This window comes from Vigna angularis, chromosome 11 (assembly GCF_016808095.1).
Source record: "Vigna angularis cultivar LongXiaoDou No.4 chromosome 11, ASM1680809v1, whole genome shotgun sequence".
Lineage (NCBI taxonomy): Eukaryota > Viridiplantae > Streptophyta > Magnoliopsida > Fabales > Fabaceae > Vigna > Vigna angularis.
In genome coordinates, this window is record NC_068980.1 from 4,882,314 (window position 1) to 4,905,367 (window position 23,054).

The 23,054-nt window shown below is 28.4% G+C and overlaps 2 protein-coding genes across 2 annotated transcripts; both read left to right on the top strand.

The window, feature by feature from the left end:
* Nucleotides 1-3,599: 3,599 nt before the first annotated feature.
* LOC108332923 (isoprene synthase, chloroplastic) lies at nucleotides 3,600-6,351 on the top strand. The gene is made up of 7 exons (XM_017568223.2): nucleotides 3,600-3,784; nucleotides 3,886-4,153; nucleotides 4,659-5,037; nucleotides 5,142-5,360; nucleotides 5,469-5,607; nucleotides 5,693-5,944; nucleotides 6,024-6,351. Exons 1-7 carry the CDS (start codon nucleotides 3,614-3,616, stop codon nucleotides 6,348-6,350), a joined length of 1,755 nt encoding a protein of 584 aa, XP_017423712.2. The 5' UTR covers nucleotides 3,600-3,613; the 3' UTR covers nucleotide 6,351.
* Nucleotides 6,352-14,779: 8,428 nt separating this feature from the next.
* On the top strand, nucleotides 14,780-17,007 carry LOC108333790 (alpha carbonic anhydrase 7). The gene is made up of 7 exons (XM_017569258.2): nucleotides 14,780-14,905; nucleotides 15,050-15,267; nucleotides 15,392-15,498; nucleotides 15,675-15,777; nucleotides 15,871-16,038; nucleotides 16,175-16,228; nucleotides 16,809-17,007. The coding sequence occupies exons 1-7, from the start codon at nucleotides 14,827-14,829 to the stop codon at nucleotides 16,890-16,892; spliced, it is 813 nt and encodes a 270-aa protein (XP_017424747.2). The 5' UTR covers nucleotides 14,780-14,826; the 3' UTR covers nucleotides 16,893-17,007.
* The last annotated feature ends 6,047 nt before the right edge of the window (nucleotides 17,008-23,054 follow it).

Consider the following 23,054-nt stretch of genomic DNA (forward strand, 5'->3'; position numbering starts at 1 on the left):
AGACACACACCCTTTCTCCCTCTCAAACTAAAAAAAGCCGCCGTTGGGGGCACGTTTGTCGAACTCCTCTTCTCCTCCGCCAACGAAGCACCTCATCTTCCATTCTCTCCTTTGAATGTCAACAAGGTCATAAAGATCAATGCTTTCAAAACTGCCCCTGTTTAGCTTAAAAAAAATTAAAACTTGTATGTTTCTGCATAACTGCAATTTATAGAGGATGGTGGTACAGACACAAAGATATATCTCATGAAAGCCGAACATTTTGTCCACCCAAAAGTGTGTCGTTTAAAACCCGCAAAGCTTCTTCTGCACAGCTCCTGATGCATAAACCCTCAAATGGTCATCGGTAACATTAGGATCCAAATTGCCGACAAAAATATGCAATTAAACTAGGGTCATGAACAAGAACAAAGAAGAGCAGTTTCTATATTGCAAAGAAGTACGCACAATTGTATTATTTGGATCATGCTCGTTCTATACCCCTTGAGGATTCTGATATGATGTTGCATGTTCAAAGTACAAGTAAAAAGATGGGTAACATTATTAAACAAAAATTCTGGAAGCAGTCCGCGGAAAAAGACACCAAAAAAAGATAAAGACAAAATACTTTGAGTATTAAAGAACTGAATCCAACCAGTAGTATAAATGTATCAATATTCAATAACAGATCAAAAGTATGCAATGACCATGGGCCTGTGGCTTTTGATGTGGGCAACGGCCATGGGCCTCTTGATCCAACTCTTCTCTGCCTGCCTCGGCGTTGCCACCGGGAAGCACCTCGCTGAACTCTGCAGAGACTGCTCAACCCTTGTTCTCACCATGACCGTGGAAGGTGATTTAAAACACATCAGTCATTCAATTTTAATCAACAACGCCACGCCATCAAAATATAAAATACAGCTCAGCTAAACTTACGCCGTCTGAGAGCACTTAACGGTTAGGGTAAAATTGACTCATTTTTACAAAAAATATGACCCAATTGAGACCGAAAAAAAAACGATGACCCATTTGAGATTTTCATATAAATACGAAGACCATCCGAGAGTTTAAACCTATATAATTTATATTTGTCATGCATTTATTTTATTTTATCTTTTATCACATCATATAATTTATAAACCCGTTATTTTTACTCTTTTTAAGAATATATTAAGATTTGATGTACCTTTATAATGCTAGTAAATTATTTTTCTAAAATAAGTGTTGCCCTTATTATTTTATAATTAAAATTAAAATTTAATAATATATACTAATAGTTTATAAATATTTATATTATTAATTATTTTGGATACGTTTTTTTTTTATTTTTACTTTTTCTAAAGTGGGGCTACAAAGCCTTGATGCTTGGCCCGACTTTCATGAGTGCATGGCATAATTGTACTTTGTGATAATTAACTGCATGACAAACTAAGAAAAAAACAAGTGAATGTTAGGTGCAATTGAAGGGAGTGCAAGGCTTCCTATATGGGTGGCCTGCATCAATTTCAATATGTATGCTTTATTTTATATTGAGCAGGATAAGAATACTAAATATTTTAAAACTTTAGTTAAAAGATAAAATATGAGAAAATAACTTTTCGTAATTGTAGTTGTCCTATATGAAATATATTAATAGGAATTAATGATTATTTATGTGCGGTTAGCAGATATATTTGCATGTGTTAATGGGTCAGATTATCTTACACTCTACAAATATACGATATTAATAATTTTTTATTAGATTTGATTCAGTAAAAATATATTGTGTTAATAATTAGTCAATGTGCTTAAATCCCATAAATATACTATTAATGTCCACATAAAATAACCTTGATTTATTCTAATAAAATAGAGACTTATCTAGGAAGATGCTTTTTTAACATAACACATAATTTATTATAAAAAATTGTTAAAAAAAATTGTTAACCTATTCCTCAATAAAAAGATCTGTAATACATACCAACTTTAAAATGTGTATATATCAATGTAAACCTAATAAAGTGCAAAGAGTGACAAGGAAGAGAAACATAATATCTCATAGTAATAATTATACCACCCTTGGAAAGATACTCTTTGGTATTCAATAATTTATTTACTTATATGTCATACAGAAAGTTATATTTCGAGATACATCATAAATTTTTACAATTGAACTAAAAGGTATAAGTACCATGTGGAGGATGAGAATCTAAGATAGAAATATATGTATATATATTTTTAGTATATAGGTAGGAACACTCCAAATGCTTTATTATCTATATATCACATGATTTTTTTGTTTTATTTTCTGTTATTTTTTACCCTTATACCCTTAAAGCTGTACTTAATAGTACGTTTTTATTTTTATTTTTACGTTTTCTAAAGTGGGGCTACAAAGCAATTTTTTCTTATTTTTTATGTTTTTCCTCAAATCATGCTTGATAGCACCTTTTGTTTTAAATAGTGTTTTTTTCTGGCAAGTTTTTCTTTTTATTTCTAAATATTTTTATATTTTGGAAAATTGTTTATTATTTTAACTTTTTTAAGAATGAAACTTGGAATTTTGTTTTTTATTTTATAAATTCAGATAATTTAATTAAATAGTAATTTATTAATTACTTGAATAATTCTGGATAATTTAAAACAAAATAATGATGTATAAAATATATTTAGTTCAATTTATTACAATCTTATCCTATTTTAGACTATGTTCACTTTAAAGAAAGTTACTATTAAGGTTGATTTGCGAAGACGGATGGTTGATTGATTCTATGTTTGTTGTTAAAAGGTCGGCGAGGGATGGAAAGCGAAGAATTACAGGATAAACCATTTTTTCAATCTTCAGTTATATGTGCATGTGCAGGTTTGAGAAGATTTATATGAAATGTCAATGTTACCCTTATATAATTGCATTTGTAATCATGTTGCTGGTTTCCATCTATGTAAATACCAAGATTCAACATGAAGGGATTCAAGACAAATGATGCATACATAATAATAATAATAATAATATAATTTTTTTCAATGTTAAAAATTAATTATTATTCTTTTCTTTTTTATAATAAATTTTACAATTATATATAGTATTAACAATTACAATTTTATATTACTTTTATTACTGAGATTATTTTAGTAATCTTTAATTTTGAACAATTAAACAATTTTTCTTTATCTGTCACATCAATTAAATCCTACACTAATTCTTACAAATTTTACTTTCAAATTCAGTTACCTCCAAATCCATCCATTTCTTCCTCCTCAAATCATCTCCAAAACAGCCTTGATGCTTGGCCTGACTTTCATTAATGCATGGCATAATTGTACTTTGTGATAATTAATTGCATGACAAACTAAGAAAAAAAAAGTGAATGTTAGGTGCAATTGAAGGGAGTGCAAGGCTTCCTATATGGGTGGCCTGCATCAATTTGAACATATGCTTTATATATATATATATATATATATATATATATATATATATATAATGATAAAAAAAAAAGTCAAGTTTATCATATTTAATATTTAATGAATGTAAGATTTAAACTTATATTTTAATCTTTTATCAATTCTGTGTTACTTAGGGTTGTTAAATATATAGAGTGGGTGAGCATCACATATTTGATACTAAAGATAGTGGAAGCTTAAGAGTGAAAACAGCATGGCAAGCCTTCCCTGCTCCTTGTCTAGCACACAAGCTCCTTCTATATCCTCAACCAAGCTCGTTCATGATGCCAACAAACATCATACACCATTCAGAACTCCACCTAGTTTCAACCCTATTTCTTCTTTTACTCATCAATTTATCCACTCCCTACCCAACAATCTCCTCGTAATCTTTCTTTTCCTTCAATTTCTTTGCTCTCAATATTACTTGTATTATTGTTTTTCACTGTTAGTGTTTTTTTTTTCTGTCATGCATGCTAAATGCAGAGAGAAAATCTGGAAGAAAGAGCAGCAGAGTTGGAGGAAAAAGTACGACTTATGATGAATGCAACAGACATGGAACCACTAAGCTTACTTGAACTGGTTGATGATATTGAACGCTTGGGACTGTTCTTCAGGTTCCAGGACTGGATAAACAAAGCCCTTCTCACACTTGTTTCAATTGAAAACTTCAAACACCGAACCACAAAAACTCTTCATGAAACCGCTCTTCTTTTTCGAATTCTCAGACGACATGGCTTTCATGTCTCCCAAGGTACACAATTTCAACCTTAATCAGGGAATCCCTTTTCTTGTCAGCTGCAAATAAACATAACAATGACGTGACACTTTCAAAGTAGAATAAAACTTAAATTCTAATATATGATAAACATAAATTTTGATACGTGGTTCTTTCATGATTTAAACTCAATTTAATGAAACATGTTACATTAAATCATTTTTAAAAAATAAAAACTCAATTAGATTACAAAAATTATATAGAAAATAAAATAAAAAAAACTTAAATATAAAAATCAAATTACTAATTAAGTTATAAAAAATTATACTTTTACGATTAGTGAATAAATATATATAAAATATTAGAATATTTAAATAGCTAAAATTATAAAGCAACGTATTTATGACTTTTCTTACTATTTTAAGTACTATTCATCTTATTCATTTTAACTGAGTAACTTTCATCTTATCTTTAACTCTTAGTCATAGCAAATCTTTCTAATTATCACTCACGTTAAGATTATTCTTTGAGGTGCATGCAGACATTTTTAAGAATTTCAAAGATGAAGAAGGAAAATTCAAGGCTGAAATTTGCAACGATGTAGAAGGAATGTTAAGTTTGTACGAAGCATCATACTTGACCTTGGAAGGAGAAAGTCTTTGGGAGGCAAATGCATTTTCAAGAACACATCTGATGAATTTAATGGAAGAAAGATCAATGGATGCGAAAATGGCAGAAAAAGTTAGGCATGTATTGGAGGGGCTTCCTTATCACAAAAGTTGTTGTAGACTGGTGGCACAACACTATATTAACACGTATGATAAGACAGAACCGCATAATCTCTTATTCTTAGAACTTGCAAAGGTGGAATTCAACATGGAGCAGTCATCATATCAAAACGAGTTAAAAGAACTATCAAGGTAAAGATAAATAGACAAGGAAAAAGAATAATTATAAACTTGTTAAAAGAAACTTTGTGCATAAAAAATCATACCTAAGGTTCTTTTAATGTGTTGTTACATAGGTGGTGGTCGGACATTGGCCTCTCAAAGAAACTAAAGTTTGCTCGAGACAGATTAGTAGAAATATTTATTTGGACGGTAGCAACTTTTCCTGAACCTCAATATGCTATCTGTCGCAAAGTAATCAGTAAGATAGCAATATTAATCACATTCCTCGATGATATATATGACATCTACGGTACTTTAGAAGAATTGGAGCTCTTCACAAATGTCATCGAAAGGTTTGTTCAACTAATCTCAAATGGAGTTCATTTTACATTACTCTTACAATAAATTAAAAAATGTCTTATTTAAGTATCCATATTTTAATGCATGTGCATGGACACAAGATGGAACGTGAATTCCATAAACACTCTTCCAGACTACATGGTATTGTGTTTCCTAGCCATCTATAACACTGTTAATGGGTTGGCTTATGACATCTTTAAAGAACGAGGCACAAATTGTCTTCCTTACCTCACAAAATCTGTATGTAACACAACACAACACTTATTTCTGTCTTATTTATTTTCAGTATAACTAAAATTAAAATGTCTATTTGATTATTCGATAGTTATCTGATTTGTGCAAAGCATACCTCCAAGAAGCAAAGTGGTTTCACAACAAAATCATTCCACCATTCGATAAGTTCCTAGAAAATGCAAGGATCTCGATCGCAGCAGGGTTTATTCTTACTCATGTTTACTTCTTGATCAGCCAAGACATCACAGAACAAGTGATTCACTCTCTAACTAATAATGACCACGACTTGTTGCGCTCTGTATACACCAATTTTAGGCTTAGCAATGATTTGGGAACATCAACGGTAATTTTAACTTTGTTTGGCATAACCTTATTACGTAACTCATATTCATCCAACTTTATGTCTAACATGTTCTCGACAGGACGAGATAGAGAGGGGTGAAACCTCCAACTCAATTGTCAGCTATATGCACGAAACTGGTCTTCCAGAAGAAGATGTCCGACAATACTTCAAAACTTTGATGGAGAAAGAATGGAAAAACTTGAATAAATACCTAATTATGGATTCTATATTCCCTAAATCTTTTGTTCAAGTTGTCATTAATCTCGTTCGGAGTGGTCATTTCATATATCAACATGGAGATGGATTTGGACGACAAAACAATATAACAAAGAACACAATTAAGTCAGTACTATTGTACCCGTTCCAACTAATGTGCCATGACGATGTTGAGAAAATAAAGTTTTAAATTTGAGTTTATTTGTTTAAATTTGTTAAATATATTTTTTTTTGGAATTTTTTATTTGAATTTCTTCAGTGTCATGTTCTAATAATTAGTAAAGTTCGGGTTTCATTTTAATTTAAATGATTCTTATCACTATCCATTCGAGTATTTTCTTTCTGATTTAAAGTGAATCGTTTAAAAAAAACATTAAATATTCTCTTTTAAACATTAAATCATTTTTAAAATCATTTAAGTTAATGCTAATGTACCCGTTTTAACTGATGAGCAATGAGGATGTTGAAAAAATTTGAGTTTATTTGTTTAAATATATTTTATATATTTGTTTGCGGTTTTGTTATTTGAATTTCATACTACCATATTATGAAATTAGTAAAATATGGGTTTCGTTTTAACTCAACTACTTATCACTATCAATTCAAGTTTTTCCCATTTTTTTTCTAATTTAAATTGAATCATTCCAAAAAGAAAAGCATTACATGTTTTCTTTTAGAAATATAAAACTTATTTAAATATGAATGTAAAGATTTATTATATTATGATAAGTTTATTATTACCAAATAATAAAATAAAACATAAGTGTAAAGCAGAATTTAATAATTTAGGATTATCAATAGAATTTGTTAATAGTCTAAGGTTTTAATGGTTAAGGTTTTAATTCCATTCTTTAGCCTATTCATTTGATACAGGTTTTCTTAATGGATAAGTGAAAAGAGTAATGTAAAAGAAATGTAAACTGATCAAAAAAGTTTTTTCCTTAAAAATATTCTTAGGTGGAAAAACTCAATAAATCAATCGTGTGTTATTATTTTTTTATTAGCAAAATTAAAATGATTAAATAAGGACAAAAAAACAAGTAATTAAATTAATTGATGAAACATATAATATTGGTTTCATCTTAAATTATATCCTTCTACCAAGTCATAAGATAACTCTTTTATATAAATTCAAAACTTCATAAACAAAAACTTCACATCAAAGAGAGTACCATTCTCAAATCAAACATTTTCCAACAAGTATCATACTCATTATATGAATAATCATTCAAAACGTACCATAAACCATATTTTAAATTTTGGGGTTAAAATAAAAAATTATCTAGAATTAGCTTTGAGGATGCACTTTGATCACATTTTTAAAGGTTGCTTTATTATATTTAATACCAAGGATTGAGCTATACCTTAGTATATAACTTAAGAAAATAAAAACTAAAGACTTATCAAAATCGGCAGAAATTCATTCCTCTAACGAACGAGATCAATCGTCATTTGAACGAAGAATTGTCGGATTGGAGGTAGGTCGTTCTTTATTATGACGGGCGGTTCTTCATTATGTCGGATAAGAATTAAACTTTCATTCTATTTTATATATATTTTTTAAAATTATATTTATATTGATATATTATTTATATTAAGTTAATTTTAAAATTTTTTCTTAATTTAAAAACCAGTTTTCTCTCTTTTCTTTATTTAGTTTTGATTTCTTTTTCACCTTTTTTTATCTCAATTTTTTCATCCTCAATCTCTTATCATTTTTAAAATTAAATTGTATCACAGAGAAGTTGAGAAACTAAAAAATATTTTAGATTGAAATTTTTTTTCTTTTGAGTAAGTTCATTTTCTATTGTTATTTTAAGCAATATATTTTCTTATTCTATGTAACTTTTCTTCATTCTAGTACACATATGTAATTCTTAATTAAAATCTTCTTTGTGTAAATAAACTATTTTAGGTTTTGAAGTTAGGTAAGAAAATAGTCATATTAAGAATCTACTACTTTAAGTAAATGAAGCTAATCATTTAAATGTTATTAATTTTCTTGAAATATTGAGTATTGGTTTTGAGATTTAATTTGGAAGGTTGATAAATTTATTTTTTTCTAAATAAACGAGGGGTGATAAATTTGTATTAGAAAAATTATAATAAAGAGCAAATCAATTGTTTTTTCTTCATGTGTGTTTGTTTTAAACAAAGAAAATGATGAGAGAAAATAAAAAATTTTTTAAAAATAAAAATAATAATTTATATATAAAAATTTAATTTTTCTTTGCTCAAATGGTTGGCTTATAGCTTGAGGCAACAAAATCATCAAAGATGGACTGACTAGTTATAATGTTCTACACTTAATTATGTAACCTCTCTTACTCAAACAATATATATATATAATAACAAATTTGTCAAAAACATTCAAAATCAACCCACAATCAATCTTTAATTGAAACAACAGTGCTGGAAAATTTTGAAATACAACTTGAGTTAGTAAAAACACAATTTATTCACAATAGCTAATGATTATTTTAATTATTTCAAAACGTTATCAAGTTTAAAAATACATATAATTACAAACCTTTATCAATTTAATTTCAATTTACAACTCAGAATTTTAAAGACATACCAGTCATGGACAAATATTAATAAAATAATTACAACTAAATAACTTTTCTAGTAACGGTGTAGTTTCTAATTATTATAAAATATGACTATATATTCAATTGTGGTTAATTAAGTTAGTTTAAATATTTAGTTTTCCTTTTATCCTATGTGACATCCCAAATATATAATAACCACAATCATATAATATAGACTCAACATCCAAATAAAGAGAACAGTTAGAGTATGACTTGCAACAGAATTTTAAACTTAAACAGTTTAGGGTATTCAACACTTCAAGCATTCAAATAGGAAATTCCTAAGTAGACTGCACTGCAGCATCAGTGTCCTCTAGTTCTTGTTCCAAAGGTATCTCCTCAACAATTTCTGCTCCCATCCAAGTGGATGATCATCGCAAAATAAAACATACAAAAGCAATACACCACAAGAAGCAAGGGTGAGCTAGATAAACAAGCAATAATCATATAGTACAATCAATCGATGTCATCATGCTTAGTTACATATAAAAGAACAATTAAAGCATACCCTTTAAACCATGACTCAAACACTCAACAAGACTCATCCGGATTGGTATAACTGTCGAACTATTGGTCGTCTTTGCACTTGCATAGTTCGGCTGGTCCTCTCTAACACTATGCAAGGTAAATCCCCCCATCTGTCTATGTCTAAACTCTAAGACTATAGACGAGGATCTCCCTCTACTCTCACCACTCACATTGTTCTTCTCTATTTGAGCATGAACAGTGCTTTGAGTGTAGGGATAAACATACCAGTTCAAAGCTCCATACAGTTATACAGAACAACAACAACACCTCACACATCACTTTCAATCATCTCACCCTGAGATATCCAGTTCACACTCAATTTCATCATTTCAATTTGCAGTCACATTATTTCAAGCCACACAATTCAAATATATGGACATACATACATCATGGCAGTCAAACAACATCAAACAGCTCAAACAAATGTGGAAAAATATGAAACCCACTGAACCAGGTCTCACAACGCACCAATATGCAAGGCAAGACAGCAAAAATTCGCACAGCACACCACAGAAAGAAAAATTGTAACGGACAAATTTCTAAAGTGGACAATAGTTGGAATGTATAGCAATTGATACTAGTGATGTTACTTGATGAATTTGAGATCGAAATATTGACACCTAGATCGAAATATTGACACCTATCATAGGTTGATAACGAGGTCCTCAGACAAGTCATTCTTCTTAGACTTCAAAGAAGACAATAACGATGTCACTGATGGACTTGAGATCAGAACATTGATACCTAATGTTGGACTCATAACAGAACCATTGATTCCTTAAGATCTCCATCAGGGATGAGTTGTCATTACCCTTAAACCTCTACTAGAGGATCAATCTTATCATTAAAATAGTATTTAATTCAAGTGAAGTATATAATAGAATAGTTAATAACAACATAATAATACATCATCGTATATATTAATTATAACATCAAATTGTGATTAATTATTATTCCTGAATATTGCTCTAATAAACATAGGTTTGAGTTGTTCTAGAATAAAGAGACTTAATAAACCTTATTAGCTCATACTCTTTGGCCTGTATATTGAGCAGGATAAGAATACTATATATTTTAAAACTTTAGTTAAGAGATAAAATATGAGAAAATAACTTTTCGTAATTGTCGAAACTAGTTGTACTATATGAAATATACTGATAAGAGTTAATGGTCATTTATGTGCAGTTAGCAGATATATTAGCATGTATTAATGGGTCAGATTGCCTTACGCTATTAATAATTGATTACTGGGTTTGATTCTGTAAAATATATTGCGTTAATGGTTAATCAATGTGCTTAAGTCCCATAAATATACGATTAATATCCACGTAAAATAAACTTGATCTATTCTAATAAAATAGAGACCTCTCTATGAAACATATCTCACTTGAGCGTTAGTGTATTTTCTGCAGATCAACAATCCATCGAAGTGGATTGCGTTCTCATAAAGGATTGGACGATCAAAAGAAAGCAGAGTAAAGAAGGACAACCAACCCTCAAACAAATTCAACCGAAACACTGGTAAAAGATTGAGGAATCACAAAATAAGTTAAATAAACATGAATTTGGAAATAATAGTAGAGTAAAATTATACTTACTCTAAATTGAATTTGGATATGGAACATTTTAATAAGATTATTAAGGATATGAAGATTGGAATCAGAAATTTAAAATTATAAAAATTTCAGAGCAACAATAAACTTCCTATGAAAAAAATTATTGCTAATGATACTAATAAAAAAAAGATAAAAACTGACTAGAAAAAGAAAAATAACAAAAAGAAAAAGGAATGAGAGAGAAGAGTCGTATGCTAGTCCTTTACAATTAAAAAATTATTTTAATCACTCAACTAAAACGTTGCTATATATAAAAAGAAAAGAAAAAGTCGTAGAATGAAAATATACAAGGAAACGAATATTTAATGATAAAAAATACAAAATCAAAGTAAATTTTCATAAAAATAATTTGAAATTATTAAATATTTAAATAGGTTTAAGATTACAGTTTTTCTCCAACTTTGTGCTACTTGAAAAATATTTAAAGCTCATTATAATATTTGAAAAATCGTGGTACAGGCGTAATTGTGTGTATACACAAGTAATCAATAAGTATATATTTTAATGAAACCTAATGCTTATGTGCATGTATTTATTGATTTAAATTTCAATTTATCAAAAACTTGTGTTGACTATATGTCTATGCAAGAATTCCTCCTTCATTTTGTCAATTAGTATGATTAAAGTTTCAATAATTTATTAATTACGGAACTTAATTTCAAAACCCAATCGAAAGGCACTAATGAGTCCATTTAAACTTCAAGTACAAATATGTTCTTTTTTGAAAGATTTGTAATTTCCATAAAAAAGTCAATTTTTTACTGCATAACAATTTGAACTCGTGGTTCGTATCAACCTTTTCAACACGGACAGTTGATCAGGGGAATTACGTGGAGCATTTGTATGCTTATGTGTTTCTTTTCTATACCTTTCAGATTGACAAAGTTGAGGATATTACCTTAAAATCATATTTAATCATTTGGAAGAACTCAATGCTGAGTTAAAATTAAGTTATTTTTACTACTAATAAAAATCAAACTAATATTAACTAAAATTGAAACAAAAAGGGAAGAATAAGAAAATAAATACATTTTTTTAAGTTATGATGTATATTTGATTTTCACATAATCTCAATTAAAACTATTTTAAGTTTTCCTTTACATTGAAAATGTTGATTTGAAATACTCTCTATCCTCCACATTAATTGTTTTAAACATGTAAACTTTTGCATTATATGAACTCCAACTTTGATTTTATGAGGGTAATATAAGACGATTATAATTTTTATTTGGATTTTAAAATTTATGGTAAGTACCCGTTTTAAAAGTATTTCTTATGTTAAAATTATTTCTCAACTCAATGACTTACAAATTATTAAAAACGACGGGAATTACACCAAAACTTATAAGACCCAGTGAAAATCATCAAAACAATGGATAACTATAAAATATTATTTATCAACTAACTGGAGAGTAATAAAATACAAATGTTTTTCTAAATATTTATCAACCACTTGCGGAAAATACAAAAGAGTTGAGAATGTGAAGATTTCAAAATAAAAATAAACTAATTATTCTAAATTTAATAATAATCGGACATATGTTTTTCTAAAATATTGTATTATCTTCTAATTAGTAGGTTCTGATTAAAACATATAACAAATGAAGAGATAAATATGAAAACGAGACAGATAAGGACATGAAAAAAAAATACATAAAATGAAAAAATTAAAAAATACAATTGGGACAAACCGAAGAATTTTATTAGATACTTAATATAATTCGTGTAAGTTATTATTATTAAAAAATTATTAAATAATAATTAATTTTAGAAATATTATTATTAAAATTATTTTTATTATGAATAAAAATCATAATTATTTTGTAAAAGTTAAAGTATAAATTGGTTTACAATGTTATTAACTACCAAAGTCTTAGTTACTATCTATTATTGATTTTTAATTGGTTTTTAATTTTGATACTAAATTCTTTTATAGTTAATATTGAAAAATAATTTAAAATATATTTTTTTAAACACTATTATCGACTGTGATTGATTTTTTTCAAAAGATTCCGCACCCCAAACAGATTTAAGACAAAAAATTTAATTTTTAAGTAACTTTAAAATAGCATATATTAAATGACTTGTCAATTTTTAGAATGGTGAGAATTTTAAAAGGACTTTTACAAAAGCATTTTTTGTCTGACAAGATGGAAAAAATTAAAAATTCCTTAGCTTCCGCTTGATTATGACCTTTCTTCCTCGTCTCTTTTGTTTTACTACCGAAAACTTCCTTTCCTTTTTATTTAATCGTCTGAAATAAATGTTACAGATATTAATTTAAGTGTTTAATAAATTTGATGACTGTTTTTATTAACTAATTTAAACCAAAAGGTAAAACAGTTATATAGTAAAAATTATGCAACTTTATGTGATAAATATTTTATTTTATAATTATTAGAAATCACACGTCTAGGAGACAAAATATTAATTAGATATAAACCTCATTTTATAGATATATTTTATAAAACAAAATTATAGTTAAAGTCGTGAGTTAAAATATATTTCAACCAAATTATTATTTTTTAGATTTATTATTTAAGTATTATTTAACTATTTTTAAATTATCAATTAATGTTTAGTTTTATATTAAAATGTATATATTTCAGCGTGTATAAGTGGTTGCAAATAAATTGTTTTTTTCTAAGTTTAGTTTTTTTTGCTTTTATCAAATGGTTTAAAGTTATGTTAGACAAAATGTTAGCCTAAGTTAATTGCATGTTTAATTTACGCAAAATATTTAATAAATAGTTATTAAACAGCTCAGCTAGGTTAAAAAAATTATTCGCTTGAATTAAATAAAATAATCATTTAAGCTAGAACTTAAGCATTCCCCAAGATGGGTAATCTCGGCTAATGAAATCAGGCAAAACATTTCGTTTAGAGTGCAAAAACTCCTTAAGCAAATGCAAATGTAAAGGAGGAAACTTTTTACAATGGTAAATGCTCTTCTTTAGGGTATTTTCTTAGTAATAATGTTCTAGTTCATTTGTAATTTTAGATGTTCAATTGATATACGATAGACTTTGAAAAACTCTTTGAAATTTAAAAGGATTAGTTGAGTTTAATATTAAGAATTAATTAATTATAAGTAATCACATTTAAACATTTAATCTATAAAGTTGATTATTATATTTGATAAGAACTTTCAAGCAATTGAGATTATAATATAAAATAATTTAGGAAAGAATTAAGCTTTGAATAATCATATAAACTAAATAAATTTTCTATATAATTTTAATATAAACTAAATTAATTCTCTATTAATTACATAAGGAAAGATATCCTGAAACCCATCTCTGACTTCTTATCTATAGTTTATATCTTCATATTTTATATGTCATGTATTCAACAATTTGTACATAGCGATAACTTGTCTCCGCAACATTAGAATTGTTATCTTTGCATTCCATCAGGACTTATCTGAGTTCAGGATGTAATCAAGATGTAAAAGAAATTCGATCAACAATAGAAATTGATAACCCCATCTTAGCATGAACTGAGAATCGTAATGCATGACACAGTACTTGAAAAATCAGACACGGAAGAAAGTATAATAGAGAATCAAAAAGAAAACAAACATGTAAATGATGCATTAAATAAAAAAAACGTGATTATTCGCTTCAGAATGTTTACATATATTATTCTGTTTATGGTGGCTGCGTGAAACGGGAAAACTTAGTCTTCCGACTTGCGCCGACGAATAAAAAGGTTTTCTGACTTGTCAAAGTGTCAAATTACTCATTGATACCTTTTCCATTTTCAAAACCTTGCCCTACCTCATATTCTCTGTTTCATATATTTGGCTAACCTACCCCTCAGCGCTTATAAAAATACTGCTGTGAGAACTAGCTACTTACTCCACCCACCAATATCAAGTAAATCGTAACCCTCTACTTCTCATAAGGTAACACCAAATACGACAACCAAAATGGAGAAGCTTGCTACCACGGTTTCGATTTGCTGCTTACTTTTGTTCCTGTCTTTACCAGTGATGTCTCGAGAAGTTGGTTAGCAACGATTAGCTTGTCGGCTTTCGTTTTAGTTTGCATGCATGCTTATCAGAAAGTTTAAATCATTATATATACATGTTAATATGTTATTTATGCAGTTTGCATGGCTCGAATATTAACTCTGTTTTATTGGAAGTGCAGAAGATGAGAGAGAGTTTAGTTACGAGGAAGAGAGCGAGAACGGACCGTCTCATTGGGGAGACATACACCCTGAATGGAGTGCGTGCAACAATGGATCCATGCAGTCACCGATTGATCTACTGAATGAAAGGGTTGAAATAGTATCCCAGTTAGGGAGGCTTCAGATGAACTACCAACCCTCCAATGCCACTATTAGGAATAGGGGCCACGATATCATGGTGAGTAAATATAGAAATAAATTACGAAATATATATTCAAATCACTATAGTATATATACTTAATAATGTCTTTCTAGTTATCTACCTAACAAAAAATAAACTTTGATCTGGTTTGTAAATGCAGCTAGAATGGGTTTCTGGCGCAGGTTATCTTCAAATTAATGAAACTAAGTACGTACTCAATCAATGTCATTGGCATTCTCCCTCTGAACACACCATAGATGGCAAAAGGTAATACATACTTCTTTGAATTTACGTAAAAAATACATGATTTCTTTTTTCTATATACAAAGAAACTGTAATAATAGGTTGCTTTGTGCTTTTGTTGTTTTATTTTCATGGAATATTTACCTTTATTTATACCTGTACGTGAAAAAAAAATAGTCAAAAATGGAATTGCACTGCAGGTTTGATCTAGAGTTACACTTGGTGCACGAAACTCCATCTGGACAAACAACTGTGATAGGAATACTGTACAAGATTGGAAGACCAGACTCTTTTCTGTCATCGGTAAATTCAATTTCTGTGTTTGTGTTATCATTTTGCGTGAATAACTAAGTCTGTAAAGACTATTATATTGAAGTTAGACATTGCTTTTTCTAGTTAACGAGTCATATAAAGAACATTTCTGAGACCACGGAAGCAGAAAGAGTGGTGGGTGTAGTTGACCCTAGGCAAATCAAAATATTTTACAAGCAGTATTACAGGTATATGGGTTCGCTCACAATTCCTCCTTGCACTGAGAATGTTTCTTGGACCATTGTTAAAGAGGTACATGTTCTAACTATCTATTCATCGATTTCATTCTTCAATTATTGCTTAACGATAGTGGCAATTCTTGAACTTCTCTTTTCAAATATTGTGATAACATTACCTTACTGTGTTTGATCCTTATTCAATTTATCAGATACGATCCGTTTCAAAGGAACAGGTTAGATTGCTTCGAGCCGCTGTTGATGATGTAAGTTAATTCATGATGAAGTTCAATTATGTCACGAAACAATAGGACACAAAAGTAAAACCTTGCATCATAATAAACATGAGACCCTCTCTGTAAGCTTCTAGGTCATGATTAAGCTATAAAATAATTATTAAAAGAGACTCCACTAAGAGAATATTTGCTTAATTAATCAATTAGGTCCATATAAGCAGTAGTTGAATATTAGGTAGACTCTGTATCGAAATCAATAATCATGATATCTAAGTTTGATTATCGACTCTCCTTACGTAACTATTTTAAATTTTCAATTCTTTACCTACCTTTTTGCTTTAATGAATGGAAAACTTAAGCTCATGAACATTGCATATAAAATATATAATGTTAAAACCATGTTTCTTTTTTATCTTATATTTAATATTTAGGAAAAATATAGGTGAAAAATTCGTAAACTAGAAAACGTATCACCTTTATTTGTTTGGCTTTTCTCATTCATAAAAAAATTACTTTATTATTTGATTGAGTATTTGGAAGCGTCAACTTAATTGCATGCTGAGAAATTAGACTAAGTATTTCTTGCATTTTAACCTTGACACCTTCGCAGGAATCAGAAAGTAACGCAAGGCCACTGCAGTTAATAAATAACCGCTTGCTGCAACTTTATCGGCAAAAATATATTAAACATTGAAATTCAGGACATTTTCCAGTGCAATCCTGACAAAAGTTGACTTCTGATTGGTCGGAGCGTGAATGCAGTCATACCTGGCCCAAGCCTTTATTTTTATTTTTCTTTATAATTTTTTATATCCACAATAAAAATTAAATAAATAAAGAAGCACTTAAATGCTTCAATTCTTTTAATGTGTGCCACGTACGAAATTTATATATTGTTTGATAGATTTATTTTATATCGAATGAAATAAATAATTTAATAATTTTTTGTGGATGCTATATATATATATATATATATATATATATATATATATATTATTTATTTTTATTTATTATATGTTTGAGAATTACTGTGTTTTTTGAATTAAAGTTCGATTGATAAATGTTTGATATATGGTACTGTGATTCATACGCTACTTCCCTGTCTGTACAACGTTTGTGTATGAGTACCTGTAATTAATTTTATTAATATTGTAATATCTTTATATTACATTTTTATTACTAATTGCATTATTTCTTTTAAATATTTTTACAAAATAAATTTTCATCTTCATAAAAAATAAACAAACACATATATGTATATATACATAAAATAAAAATATAACAAATAATTGTAAAATATAAACCTCTATCACTATTCTCATTTGACAAAAACACAATTACACAAAACAAGATAAGTTAAAGTCTTAAAAACTTTTATATATTTCTATAAATTAAATCACACACATAGATTCCGTTTACATCAAATTCATATATTCAATACAGTTTCAATTCATTCATTTAAAACAAACTCATAACCAAGTGTTTGACTACTAACTCACCACTAGCTACATCTCATGTGAGAATAGTAATATTAATCACCACAAACACTTCTACTTTAAAAAACATACATGTCCGTTTAATTAAACTAAGATGTTTGAACATATTATAGTACTTTCACTAAATTGATAAACTATAAGAAAAGCAATTTAAAACAATTAATTTTAGAGACAAAATATAATTAGTTACTATTGACTAACTTAGATATTATTTTACAAACTAAAAATTATTGATATCTAAAATAATTTTTATTATTAAATAAAATACTATAATTAGATTGTGCATTAGAATCTAAGTTAGTCTCTAATATTAATTACTAAAATTTTAACTACTAATTATTATCAATTCTAAATTAGCTTATAATATTATGCAATTTATGACACATAATTCTTTTTTGTATCACAAACTATCATTGGAATTCATTCAATTCTAACCATCTAATATTATTTTCTATATGATTCTAATATCAATTGAGTATATCTCTTTCATGAATCTCATATCATACACAACAAATTTATTTAAGAAGTTATTTTATTCAATTAATACGCTGTTTTTATGCGTACATATAAAGTTTAATTGATGAATGTATTGGGTCGGGTCTTGAATTAAATAATTTTACTCGTTCATAAAAATTCACTTACTATTTTATTTGTTCACTGTTATCATTTTGACTATATCATAAAAGAACATACATTTCACAAAATTGACAAGGTCAAGTCTAAAGTAGCACTCAAAAGATATCTTAGAATATATTTATTATTTACTTGAATTGAATATTTAAATATTTACTTAATGTGTTAACTATTTTTTTCTCTTTGCTTTACCCTCTTTTTTACATTCACTCTTTCACGCGGGACATACTATTTTAGTGCAAAGTTGCGTTGTGATGCAAGACAAGCTGTGCCTAGGGCTTTTCCTTTGGAGATAAGGTCGAGATAGCAATATATATCAAAAGTTAAATTAAATTATAAATGTTGTGGTCTGATTAGTCATGACTCTATCAGTTATAGCTTTAAAGAGAAGAAAAATAAAGTCATTTTAACGATAACATTAAGAGAATTGCTTTAAAAAACGACTTAATTATCAAATTGATATATTAGAATAAATTTAATGATAAAAATGAAAAGATAACGCTAGACTGACTGAGTTACTTTATTTTAATGTTATATAAAAGAAATTAGTGTTTTATGTAGTATTTTGTTAAGGTTATCAAAACGGGTCATTTGACCTGACCCGACTCTGTATATATGGGTTGGTTACTTAGTTAGTCAATTCAATTCAGGTCACTTAGTGAGTCAATTCAATTCAGGTCACTTATTAGCGAGTCAAAAAAATTTTGAACCGAGTTCAGCTCACCATGGGTTGGTGGGTTAAACGGGTTAACTAACTAGTTCAATTAATAAGTTTTTTTTAATTAAAAAAAGTATAATTTTTTTTTATTCAAATCTAAATAAAAGAGAAATGTCTTAAATAAGATTTATGACAAATCAAACATAAGATTTCATTCACACAAAAATATCATAAAATCTCAACAAAAGTTTTAATAGCTTATTCCGATTTGTTCCTCTCCATCAAAATTTAGTTAGTAATTAGAGATTTAAGAATTTTTCATGTTACCTAATTATTCTATACAAAAGTAATTTTACACGAGTCTCTACTTCAATATTTTGTAAAATGACTAACCCGAGAAAAATACTTATTACAAAAATTAGATGGGTTGGTGAGTCAACTCAGTTCACCACGGATTCAGCATGGGTGAATCAAGTTCAAAATTGATCTTATCAAAATTTTAAATTTTTTTCAACCCAATTCGGTCCGAACTCATGATATCAATTTAAATCATATTGTTAAGCAATCAACTCATAGATGTTAATCGCACTACATTCTGCTTAGTTGACTTGGATTATGATTTATCTGATTCCATAATCTAATTTGCAAGAATCCTATTTTAATATAAATCTAACATTCACATGCCTTAATTGTCCTAAAAAACAATTATTAGATGATTCTTTGGCCATCTCTCTCAATTAGTGGGTCTAAAACACGTAATTAATTAATAGGCTTAATATTTATGTTGGTCCCTCGATTCATAACGTTTGTTCAAAGTGGTCCTACATTTTTTAAAATTTTACAATTGTTCCATATTGTGTAAAAAAGTTTCAAGTTTGTGCTTTTTGTTGACAACGTTAAAAACTCTAACGGTGTAGCTGCCCCCTAGCCAAGCTAAATGAGTTGTTCACTTCTTCATTGTGTGGCACGCTAAGGTCAAATGAGGTGTCAATTTTAAAAATAAAACTTAATGACGTGAGGTCAAATGAGGTGGCACTTCTTCATTGTGTTTCAGGTCTTACAAATTTTAGGGATTTCATATTAGGATTTTGAATCATGGTTGATTTTACGTTTTGGGGGTTTTTTTTTCTTTGTTTTGTAATTGGGTTTCCTATTCTTGGGTTGATCTCGCATTTTGGGTTTTGGTGTTCATGATCTTGCAATTTGCGATTTTTTGTTCTTGCTTTCTCAGTTTTCGAATTTGGGATTTGTGGTTTGCAATTGTTGAATTGGTTTTTTCGGGTTTCTACTTTTGCGTTCTTGATTTTTCTGTGTTGGTTTGGTATTGCAATTTAAGGCTGGGGTTTGAATTAAGATTCTAGATTTTCGCTTGGACGATGATAACTGCGAATTTAGGTTTTGTTTTTTTTTTCTTTTTCGTTTCTGTTCTTGGACTGAAGACATTGATGGTGGTTGCCCGAGTTGCGGTGGGGGAGGCACTGGTTAGGGCTGCCATGGGGTGTTGCGGTGACATTAAAAACCCTTTCTTTGATTGATTTTTCCTTACTTAAAGTCCTGCATCTTTCCTATATTGAGACTTTAGATGGAGATCTTCAACAAATTCTTTTTTGCATTGGGGAAGGGGGAAATAATTGAAGAGGCAGAAAGAGAAAATAGGAAGAAGACCAATTTGAAGACTAATTTCAGCAAATTCTTCAACCCCAAATTTCCACGTCATTAACCAATTTGAAGACTAATTTCAACATATTCTTCAACCCCAAATTTCCACGTCATTAATTTTAGTCAGGGAGCAGCTACACCGTTATAGTTTTTAATGTCGTCAGCAAAAAGGACCAACTTAAACCGTTTTTACACAATATGAGACAATTTTGAACTTTTTAAGAAAGGTATAACCACTTTGAACAAACATTATGAATCGATGAACCAAAATAGAAATTAAGCCTAATTAATATTAACAGCATAACTCGTAGTCTAGGTTGTTCCTGTATATAAGAAGATACGGTCATTATGAGTACGTGGTAATCCATTTTGTTGTGGCCAATGCTTTTCCATTTTCATGGACTACATGAATCGTATTTTTCATGCATTTTTAGATAAATTTGTGGTTGTTTTCATTAATGACATTTTAATTAATTCCAAAATTCATAAAGAACATGAGAGACATTGGAGGATTGTGTTAATACAGTAGATCAAGTTAGGCTTAAGCAAGTGAGATTGGGTCAGATGCAATCATGTTGAAGTGGAATTTTTTATTGTAATTCAAGCTAAAACTAAGTTAGATCGAGCTGAAGTCGACTTGGGTTAAGCCAAGACAAATCCATGCTAGATTTAAGCTTGGTTGAGCGTTGTTGAACTCAAATCAAATTACATTGGTCAATCCCACTTTAGGTTAGGTTTTATGAGTTTGAGCTCATGTTAAGTTAAATTTAACTAAATCGAGTTCAAGTCCTACTAATTCAAATGTAAATTTAAATTTAAATTTAAAAATATATAAATTAAATTTGGTGTGATTAAAATTTCCTAAAAAATATTTCAATTTGATTTAGTTAAAATATAACTATTTAGATTCGATGTGAATTTAGATTGAATTTATTATTATTATCATAATGAATATTTTCATTCTAAAATTCCACCATTTCCATTGATATTCTCATATTTCCATTTATGAAATAGGTTTTATGCACTACGATTTCTATGAATTGAATGAATGATGAAAGCGTGAACTTTTCTTAGTAGTTAACATATTCCAAAATACTAAAAACACTAAGAACAGTAGAAGAACCGGCAAACACGGATGTGTATAATGAATATAGTGTAGGCTAAATGATTTGAGTTGAATTGAATTCGATGTTTACAATCAGGCAATAACTCAAAATGGTATTTTGGTATAGTCTTTTCCCAACATAAAGCAAGTTGCAACCGCTGATATTAATTTTAAAAGAAGAATGACTTAACGAAGCCAAATTATTTTGATACCAATCAACACAACCAGTAGCCTTGAATGAGGTGGAATTATCCTATTTTGTCCACATATAAATCAGGACAAAACGTTTCAACAATTAATAAGATTAAATAACATTTTTAATGGGAATCGCACTTAAACTTGCCTTATTTGGTGACAACACATGCACATTGCCACCATTTTAGTATTTCAAGTTGACTTAAGAAACCTCCATTTCATTAGCCATGTAATAGCCTAATCTTGCTCCCTATAAAACCACCTTTCACCCTTTTCTTTATTCTCCATACTAAATCTGAATCTATTGCATCCAACTTTTACCTGGTGAGTTTATGCATTGCACCCTCTTATCCCTCCTTCCTTATTTTCCATCATAAATGGATCCTCAACTTATATCCATGCATTATTATTATTGAAATCAGATTCATAATATTTTCATAAAGAAATTTTGATAAATTTACATCAATATGAATACATTTACTTTCACATTATTCACTAACTTTTAAATTTTTAATTATTATACAATTATTGTAGTGTAAAGTTAATTACATCATCGTAGTAAATAATTATACACCTTAAGAATATTGATTTTCATAATAATTAACTAAAATTTCATATTAATTAGGATTATTTTTAATTAGTTGACATTGTAATTTTTTTTTCATAATTTCATTCCAAAAGTAGATTAAACATTCTCTTATCAATTTATATTTACATAATTTTAAATTAATCTATAATTATTTTACACTTTTCATTTAGATATTAAAATCGGTATATATATATAAAATATAACAATTATATATTTTTTATATTTTATAAGATTTAAAGTAATTTACAACGTATAACTATAGTTCAACTGTTGAACATTGTGTCTAACTCGTATGGGTGAGTTAATGTCTTCTTTACTTAACATAGATAGATAGATTCTAATGGGATATAAGAATGATAATAACAAAACTTGCACTTTGCATGGAATTTAAATTCAAACTTTATTCACTTTTATCCGTTAAACAGTTCTTTTGATATGCTAATGTATTCCATTGCTTAACATGATAATATCCTTGATGTTAGAAAAGGAGCAGAAAGCTATGAATTCATCTCTGATGAGTT